The 9996-nt window shown below is 45.9% G+C and overlaps 1 protein-coding gene across 1 annotated transcript in view; it reads left to right on the forward strand.

The window, feature by feature from the left end:
- Positions 1 to 5352, forward strand: part of GLB1 (galactosidase beta 1) — a 114990-nt gene extending 109638 nt beyond the window's left edge. Inside the window, 2 exon segments of the mRNA XM_017892923.1 lie at positions 4734 to 4998; positions 5001 to 5352. Of these exon segments, the coding sequence (XP_017748412.1) occupies positions 4734 to 4998; positions 5001 to 5032 (297 nt within the window). The 3' untranslated portion in view covers positions 5033 to 5352.
- The last annotated feature ends 4644 nt before the right edge of the window (positions 5353 to 9996 follow it).

Below are 9996 nucleotides of genomic sequence, written 5' to 3' on the forward strand. Positions count from 1 at the left end.
TTTTTTTTTGAGACGGAGTCTCGCTCTGTCGCCCAGGCTGGAGTGCAGTGGCTGGATCTCAGCTCACTGCAAGCTCCGCCTCCCGGGTTTACGCCATTCCCCTGCCTCAGCCTCCCGAGTAGCTGGGACTACAGGCGCCCGCCACCTCGCCCGGCTAGTTTTTTGTATTTTTTAGTAGAGACAGGGTTTCACTGTATTAGCCAGGATGGTCTTGATCTCCTGACCTCGTGATCCACCCGTCTCGGCCTCCCAAAGTGCTGGGATTACAGGCTTGAGCCACCGCGCCCGGCCCATATATTTTTTAAATAGAATTTTTAAAGTTAAATTATATTAATGTGTTTTTCATTGGTTCTAATCAAGGAGGGAAGGCAAATGTTTTTCTTTGAGTGAACAATATTCTTTAAAACTCTTAAACTGGGAGAGAGGAACGTGAAGAATTCTTTCAGAAGGGCTTCACGTCACCTCTTCAGTGAATCTTTTCTTGGCAGAATTATCAACAAGTATCAGCAGCCATGAGTGCTACTAAGTGTATATTGAGTATCACTCTCTTGCATGCGGAGAATCTCGCCTCAAAGAAAATGGACAAAGCCTTTCCCTTCCTAAAGCCTGTGTTATAGCTGGAAATAGCTCCTAAACTAGTCATCAAACAGAAGATATGAATTTCAAATCATGATAATAACTAGAAGAAAAAGAAAAAATTAAAGGATAGTGAGTGACTTGGAATGGAAAACCCAGCATTAAGGAGGAGGATCGTGGCCCTGCCTGAGTGATGAGAAGGCTTCAGCTCAAAGTGAATAGCGACGAGCTGATGCCTAAGTGAGACTAACTTAAAGTAATTGGGGAGCTGTGTGTGGTGGTGCACATCTGAAGACCAGCTTCTTGGGAAGCTGAGGCAGAAGGCTATATTGTGCTAGAATTGTGCCTGTGAATAGCGACTGGACTCCAACATAGCCCGAGAGAGAGAGAGAGAAGAAAAGAAAGAAAAGTAGGAAGGAAAGAAAAGTAGTGGAGAGTGGAGTGAGCAAGGGGGAGTGCGGCAGAGACAAGGAGGAAAGGATGAAGGTATGGGCTGTGGACCACAGGAAGGAGGTTAGAAACAGAAATGTGTGAAAAGTATCCTATTTTCACTTTGGCAGCTATGCAGAGCCTAGATTCTAGAGTTAATAGAGTCAGGAGACTATGAGGAAGCTACAGCAGTCTAAAACAACATTGATTTATGACTTGCTCTGGAAGTCAGGCTGTGAGGATGGAGAGAAATGGAGAGATCATGGTCTAATGATGAAGTCACTAGGATCTCACCATACCTTAGCTCTGTAGTCCAGCGCAGTAGCTTCTTGTGTAACATTGTTTTTGTTTTGTTTTGTTTTGTTTTGTTTTGTTTTGTTTTGTTTTTTTCAAACTGAGTCTTGCTGTGTCACCAGACTGGAGTGCAGTGGTGCAATCTCAGCTCACTGCAACCTCCACCTTCCAGGTTCAAGCAATTCCCCTGCCTCAGCCTCCTGAGTAGCTGGGATTACAGGCACCTGCCACCATGCCTGGCTAATTTTTGTACTTTTAGTAGAGACTGCTTTTCACCATGTTGGCCAGGCTGGTCTCAAACTCCTGACCCCAAGTGTTATGTCCACCTTGGCTTCCCAAAGTACTGGGATTCCAGACGTGAGCCACCACGCCTGGCCTTGTATAATATTCTTTATAAGAATGTTCATTTTTAACCACATGTGGTTAAGTTTAAATTAATTAAATGTGAAAATTCAATTCCTCCTTCACACTTTTTAAAAAACTAGGTACTCTTTACAGTATCACTAAAATTGGACACAGGCATATCCCATGACCCAGCAATTCCATTCCTAGCATTCCCCTCCTGTAAGAAACATGTACATGGCCAGGCGTGGTGGCTCACGCCTGTAATCCCAGCATTTTGGGAGGCTGAGGTGGAAGGATCACTTGAGACCAGGAGTTTGAGACCAGCCTGGGCAACATGGCGAAACACCATCTCTAAAAAAAATACAAAAATTAGCCAGGCATGGTGGGGCATGCCCGTAGTCCCAGCTATGTGGGAGGTTAAGGTGGGAGGTTGACACTAGTGAGCCTTGATGGTGCCACTGCATTCTAACCTGGGTGTCTGGAGTGAGACCTTGCCTCAAAAAGGAAAAAAAGAAGAAGAAAAAAGCCAGGCTTGGAGGCTCATGCCTGTAATCCCAATACTTTGGGAGGCCGAGGTGGGCGGATCTCTTGAGGCCAAGAGTCAGAGACCAGCCTGGGCAACACGGCAAAACCCATCTCTACCAAAATACAAAATTAGCTGGGCATGGTGGTGCACGCCTGTATTCCCAGCTACTCAGGAGACGGAGGAACAAGAAGCTCTTGAACTTGGGAGGTGGAGGCTGCAGTGAGCCAGGATTGCACCACTGCACCCAGAGCAATGGTTGCTGCTTCCCTCCACCTTCCCAGTCTCAAGCAAGGGCCCCTTCTGACCAACACTTACCCAGAACCATCCAGGGAAGGAGATCCAGGGAAAACAATTTCCAGCTTACCTACCAGGTGCACAGTCCACCCAGCATATGAGGGCCCATCTCTTGGATGCTTATGAAATGGAACTGGAGGTTTGAGAAAAGACCAAACCTCCACTCTGATCACCTGCTATTTGGTCAGGAGTTGGCTTGGCCTGTGTCCTGAGCATAGCATGAAGCCTGTAGTCATGCGTGCCTTTCCTCGGGTGCTGCTCACGAAGACCTCCCACTTCTCTGTCTTCCCCCTTGACCGCAAAAGTAAAGTGCTACTGTTCTCTAATACTGCAAAAACAAGGCACCGGCAGATTTTAAGCTGATAAAAACCTGGTAAAGCTGTCATTGTATATACCTTTTAGGATGGAATGAGATAACATATCCCAGCGTAAAAACAAGAGTGAAATAGTTCTGAGAACTGTGAAACTGTCGTCCTCTTTCTAAATGACTTAATCCAACAGACAGGTGGTTTTAATCACGGACCCCTTCTTTTGTAGGCATGTGAACACCAATATCTTTTCACTTTAATCATGTAAGGAGTGCTACCGCTTACAGGCCACGCACTGTTCCTTCATCATCATTGTCCCCAGTGACTGATATGAAAAATTGAGTTGAGACCTGTCCAAGGTCAGACAGCTAGTAAGTGGCAGGACACAGATATGAACCCAGGTAGGAAATTCAGAAGGATCTAAAATAAAGGGGGCACTTGGAGGCTGAAAAATACCCAAACATAAGAAGACTGAAGATCCCTGGGGTGAGCAGCAGTAGTAGTGTTGCAGAACGTGATGAGGATTGGGGCTCAGCAGGTGTCAGCCATGGCTGGGCCTCCTCCAGGCTGTCTCCTAGGATATCTGGGCCATTGCGGGTTGCAGTTTCTTTCCTGCCTCCCTCCCTTCTTCCATTCCTCTTTCCTCTTCCTTCTCCCTTTATGTTTTCCTTTCTTCTCCCAGATTTTCTCTTTCTTTTGCGTGTATGTGATCTCCCCTTCTTCACTTTCTTTCTTCGTAATAGAATGTTCCATCTAGTTAGCCAACTGTTGATCCTTGCCTTTAGCTTTGAGCAATTTTTTTTTTTGTTTTTCTTGAGACGCAGTCTTGCTCTGTCACCACCCAGGCTAGAGTGCAGTGGCGCAATCTCAGCCCACTGCAACGTCTGCCTCCCCTGGTTCAAGTGATTCTCTTGCCCCAGGCTCCTGAGTAACTGGGTTTACAGGCATGTGCCACCACACCCGGCTAATTTTTGTATTTTTAGTAGAGATGGGTTTTCACCATGTTGGCCAGGCTGGTCTCGAACTCCTGACCTCAGGTGATCTGCCTGCCTTGGCCTCCCAAAGTGTTGGGATTACAGGCATGAAGGACTGCACTCAGCCCCTTTGAGCAAATTTTAGCACATACAGAGAGGCTGTGTAGACAAAGCTAAACATGGTCCCTGTTTTTTAGGAGTTTATCCTCCACTTCCAGTTTTGTTATGGGAAGCAGCCTTCCCTACTCACAGAAATTGGTTATGCAGCCTATAGCATCACCTCTGCTCCTGAACCAAACATGGAATCCACACCCTAACTCTGAGGGTGCCTGTAAGAGTCATTAAAACACAGCAGTAATGTAGATACCCAACTGGATGAGCCTCTTCCTCTCCCTCACCCAAACCCCGTATCCCTCTTGAGGGGTTGTTTTGGGGACCACTCCTGGTACCTGTCTGACCTCAGGATGCAGGCCCTAGAGTCCTGTGTGCCCTGTGTTCACCGGGTGTGCAGCAGATAGTGACGTCAAGACCTGCCTCTAGGAAAAGCGAATGAAGAAGGAAAAGATCTATTTAAGGAAGCAGTTCAGCAGTTGTCTTCTATGTACAGAAAAGTCAGGGAGAGGCTGGTCTGTGGGGACAGGCAGCACCCTGGAACCGGGATGAAATTTAGAAACTTCCACACTGTTCTCTGGTACTGACATCTGTGACCACTGAAGTCTGTCAGAGGGACCAAACCTGTATTTTCCTGAAGCAGGAGTGGGTCTTTGGGGCAAGTTTTTGTTATCCCCCATCCACCTTGTTCCCACCTTGGCCAGTTATCTCAGCAGGAAGCGGAAACCAAGGCTGGCATGGGCCTGGCTGTCAGCCCCGCCTTTCTGGGGGCATTTCTTTCCTCCATTGCTGCTGACCTGCCCTACATCAGGGCCCCCACCTTCCTCAGGGCTTTCGCTGCATCTGGGGTTGATGGTTTTGTCTCTCTCTCTCCAGGGCCAGGTCTGGATTAATGGCTTTAACCTTGGCCGCTATTGGCCAGCCCGGGGCCCTCAGTTGACCTTGTTTGTGCCCCAGCACATCCTGATGACCTCAGCCCCAAACACCATCACCATGCTGGAACTGGAGCGGGCACCCTGCAGCAGTGATGGTCCAGAACTGTGTGCTGTGGAGTTCGTGGACAGGCCAGCTATTGGCTCATCTCAGATCTATGATCATCTCTCCAAACCTGTTGAGCAAAGACTCATGCCCCCACCCCCCCAGAAAACAAAGATTCATGGCTGGAGCATGTATGATGATGAAACCCTGTGACTTTGAGGGATTCTACCCTGAACGTACCTCCCAGATCCTCCCTGTCATGCCACATTTCACTGATTGGAGTGTGGAATTGGAAAAGGAATTTCGGATGTGGATTTTCACCCGAGGTTTCCCTGCATCCCTGCAGTGCCAAAGCCCCACCTTCAGGGACCACCTGGAATGTGTGAGGGGCTAACAGCACAGTGACGTGCATACATATCTGCAGGGTTGGCATGGGAGCTTTAAAGGTGGTAATGATTTGTATTTTGGAAGAATCATGTTGCCTTTTTGTTAAATAAAATCTGTACTCAAATGATAATGCCACTGTTTTTAATGTGCAGATATTAAATTATATGGTCTGACTTAAATCATAACTAGACTTGAGTGGGCTGAATAAACCACTTCACTAACTTGAAGTTCAAAAGGATGGAAAATAGTCTTTGTTTGATCTGCGGACTGTGCTTTTCTGATCGTTATTTGGCTTGCTTTTGGATTAGATAACCGACAAATACAGCTCAAAACAATTATGCAAACAATCTAAGTGATTAACAGTTGCACAGTGTACATAGTATGGTGTATCTATATAGAAGCATAGTATTTTAGCTACTAAAATGGTGAGAGATCTATACTTATATGCAAATGTCCTGATACATGAAAAAACAGATTACCTTAAATTGGATCCCATTTTGTGTGTTTCAACATAAGAACTTCGCATATTCACACAGTACAGGCCTATACACATATCAGTAGTTAGGCATGCACGTGTGTGTGTGCTGTGTATGTGCACAGATAGGAAAGGACGTGGTGTTTCTGATACTCCCGTCCTGACATGGAACAGTAGCTCTCATTTGTCAAGGACTTGTTTTATGCCATGCACAGTTCTGAGGGCATGTTTAACTCATTTGCCCCTCACAAGAACACTGAGGAATATACTATCATCCTGCCAGTTTACCAGATCTCACAGATGTACATGGCAAGACAGGGTTTGAGCCCAGGTAGTCTGGCTCTAGTGTCTGGGTATATATTGCATACACAGAATATTAATACATGCTTGTGTTGCACAAGAAAGGTTAGGAACAACTTTAAAATGTTCATATAATTATATCTGGATGGTAAGTATTTGAGAGATCGCTTGCTTTTCTTATCTGTATTTTAATTATATACCAAGAATATGTAATTTTTTTTTTTTTTTTTTTTTTTTGAGGCTGGGTCTTGCTCTGTTGCCCAGGCTGAAGTGCAATGGCATGATCGTAGCTCATTGCAGCCTTGAATTCCTGGCGTCAAGTGATCCTCCTGCCTTGACCTCCCAAAGTTCTAGGATTACAGTTATGAACCTCTGCACCCAGCCCTGTAGGGGTTTTTTTGTTTTTAAGGAGGGAGAAAGGAAAGTTTTTTATGTCAATCTGTAATGTTTTCTTGGTGGTATATTTTTCCCTCTCTCATAGGCACAAATAATAAATATCTGAGGTTGAACAGTGAGTCTTTAAATGCTGGTTGAGCTGCAGGTGGCATAGATGAGCTGAAACAAACACTGGAACTTAGTTGAGGACATTGAGGACGTTTTTCCGTAGTACCTTTTTCTAGATGTTCTGCACCATTTGATGTTCGGGCAGATCACAGGGCGAAGGAGGTTCTACATGGACCATTACCATCATTTCATTACTCCTCCACTGCACAGTTACCAAAAACACGAAATGATACTCAAGAACCATGGCCAAACAGTGATAAGCTTTGGAAAGAAATGTGAAATGACTCCTTTAAAGGAGTGTGTGCATATGTACATTGGTGAATTGCAGTTCCCCTGCTCCAGAGACAAGCAGAGAATCTCCAGAAGGCGTGAGCGGTGGAGTGTGGTCGCCTCATCAACGTGTACACTTGCCTTGTATGTCTCTCATTCAGTCTTCAGAACTACACTGTCAGGTCAAGTAGCAATAAATCCATTTTACAGTTGAAAATATTTAAAACTTTGGCAAGAGGCAGAGTTGATTTCAAACCTGGCCCACCTCCCTTCAAAGCCAGAGTGTTTTGTCTTATCAGTGTGAGGGAATTTGGATGGGTTTTCCCACCTACAGCACTCTGCCACCCCTTACCCAGGAAGTTTTTGGAAAACAGAATCGTTTTTTTTTTTTTTTTTTTTTTTTGAAACAGAGTCTCACTCTGTTGCCGAGGCTGGAGTGCAGTGACGTGATCTCGGCTCACTGCAACCTTCGTCTCCCGGGTTCAAGCAATTCTCCTGCCTCAGCCTCCGGAGTAGCTGGGATTACAGGCATGCATCACCATACCCAGCTAATTTTTGTATTTTTGGCAGAGACGGGGTTTTGCTGTGTTGGCCAGGCTGGTCTCAGACGCCTGACCTCAGGTTATCTGCCCACCTGGGCCTCCCCAATTGCTGGGATTACAGGCATGAGCCACTGCGCCTGGCCGGGAAAACAGAATCTTAATACATAGATAGTGCCACCTGGACTCTGGACTCGACTCAACCCTTCCAACTCTATGCTGCCTCTCATGGGCACACATTTTGCCTGCTACAGTGTTCTTCCTAAAATAAGATGTACCTTCAGCCATTCCTGATTTCTCTGAATAACCTTGTTTCAGATCTGTCCACGAATTGATCGAAAATGTAACTGTCTCTATGGATGCTACCTTTGGAAAATAATAAGGGGAGTACCTTTATTACCTACTATCTAAACCTTTTATATGAAATTTATCTTTCAGCTACCGTGCCCGGCCTCACAATATACAGTCATTTGTGTCTGATCTCTCTCATTTAGCATACCATGAGGTTCCATGTTGTAGCGTGTTCAGGAATGTGTTCCTGTGTGTTGCTGAGTCGCATTCCATTGTGTGAATGTACCATATTTTGTTCATTTACCAGCTGATGGGCATTTGAATGGTTTCCAGTTTTGACTATTATGAAGAATGCTGATATGAACATCCGTATACAGTTCTTTGTGTAGTCATCCGTTTTCATTTCCCTTGGACAGATATTCATGAGTGGGATTGTTTAGTCATACAGTAATTTATATTGAACTGTTTAAGGAACTACTAAACAATTTCAGAATATCTTTTTTGAAGACATTGAATAATGAAGAAGAGGCAGAATTACCCTTAGACCTGTAATCCCAGCACTTTGGGAGGCCCAGTGGGTGGATTGCTTGAGCCCAAGAATTCGAGACTAGGCTGGGCAATATGGCAAGACCTCATCTCCACTAAAAATACTAAAATTAGGCCAGGCATAGTGACTCACACCTGCAATCCAAGCACTTTGGGCTGGAGCAGGTGGATCATCTGAGGTCAGGAGTTCGAGACCAGCCTGGCCAACATGGTGAAACCCCCATCTCTACTAAAAAATACAAAACTTAGCCAGGCATGGTGGCAGGCACCTGTAATCCCAGTTAGGAGGCCGAGGCAGGGGAATCGCCTGAAAGCGGGAGGCAGAGGTTTCAGGGAGCCAAGATTGCGCCACTGCACTCCAGCCTAGGTGACAAGAGTGACACTCTGTCTCAAAACAAACAAACAAAACAAAAATTAGCTGGATGTGGTGGTGCATGCCTGTAGTCCTTGCTGCTCAAAAGGCTGAGGTAGGAGAATCACTTGAGCCCGGGAGGCAGAGGTTGCAGTGAGCTGAAATCACACCACTGCGTTCCAACCTGGGCAGCAGGGCCAGACCTGTCTCAAAAAAAAGAATTACACTTAGAATTTGCAGACTTATCATCTCTCCTGTCCTCTCTCTCTTCCCTTCTCCACCTTACACTACCTACTTTCTTTATCTGTCATTGTCAGTCTGTTTATCTTTGTTTCTCAGTAAATCCAGTTTATTCAGAATGAAATTGTTTAGTGCTAATCCGAGGTGGGGTTTTTTTTCATTGTTTCCCCAACAAGAAATATGTCTTCTGTCAAATGACACAAATAGGAAATGATCTCATGTGGTCTTTATTTCTCTCCTTTATGAAAAAGAAGTCATTTTCTGAAATCACCGTTTGAGTCAGTCTGAGGGATCCTGACTGGTCTGTGGTAGCACACACAGCCAGTGTGGACCATCAGCACATGGGCTGCAAGGAAAGTTGCCCTGATGTCCAGACAGTGGGGCCAGGTGGTTTCTGGGTTTTGGCCTAGCCCCTGCTCTTGGTCTGACTGAGCAATACTTCCCCAGGTGTCTCTTGCCCTTCAGCCCACTGGCCCTGACCTTTGTTAGAAGTGGATGCCCAGCAGCTTTCTGGTTGTCTGCAAATGCCCGGTGAAGATTCTGAACTGATTCCTCACCAGACAGTTGCTCTACTTGTACCGCAAGGGGCTTTCCCACATGTGAGCAGGCCTCCCACCAGCTTCATTCCTCCAAACTCCCAAACCAGCAGCACTGTCTCCTAAGATACAACAGGACAGGCTTTGGGGCGAGAAACCCATGGTCACGTTCCTACTCCATCACTTTCCATCAGCATGGTCTCGGGCAAGGGAATCGTGTAAGTCTAAATTTCTTATTCTCCTAAATGTGGTGCCCACCTTGTGGGGTTTTAAAATTAAATGAGGTCACCATAAAAGTACCTTGTATAGCATTTGCCATGTAGTAGCTGCTTACTAAATGCTAGTTTGAGTCTTTCCTATCATATTCTGCCACAGAAGCAGGTAACTGATCATCTGGAAACCTGGGGGACAGGAGGGAAGAAATGACGCCTAGGATGCTCCATCCTTTCCCTGCATCCCTTTGTGTTCAGTTCGACAATTTGGTTCTCCTCCTGACCAGCCACTGTGCTTAGCTGAGGACACAAAGGTGAAGGAGACAGTCTATTATAAAACATGACACAGACCAGACCCGAAAGGGAGGAAGAGGTGCTGTAGAAAAGGTGAAGGGGCATCATTCACCAAGCCTCTCCAGCATTAACCAGAGACTGCTTGAGGGCAGCGTGAGCCTACGGAAAAGACACGAGATCCAGGGTTCGGACTTAAAGTCCCCGGTGTGGACTTC

Source organism: Rhinopithecus bieti, unplaced genomic scaffold (assembly GCF_001698545.2).
Source record: "Rhinopithecus bieti isolate Rb0 unplaced genomic scaffold, ASM169854v2 scaffold_22039, whole genome shotgun sequence".
NCBI classification, from domain to species: Eukaryota; Metazoa; Chordata; class Mammalia; order Primates; family Cercopithecidae; genus Rhinopithecus; species Rhinopithecus bieti.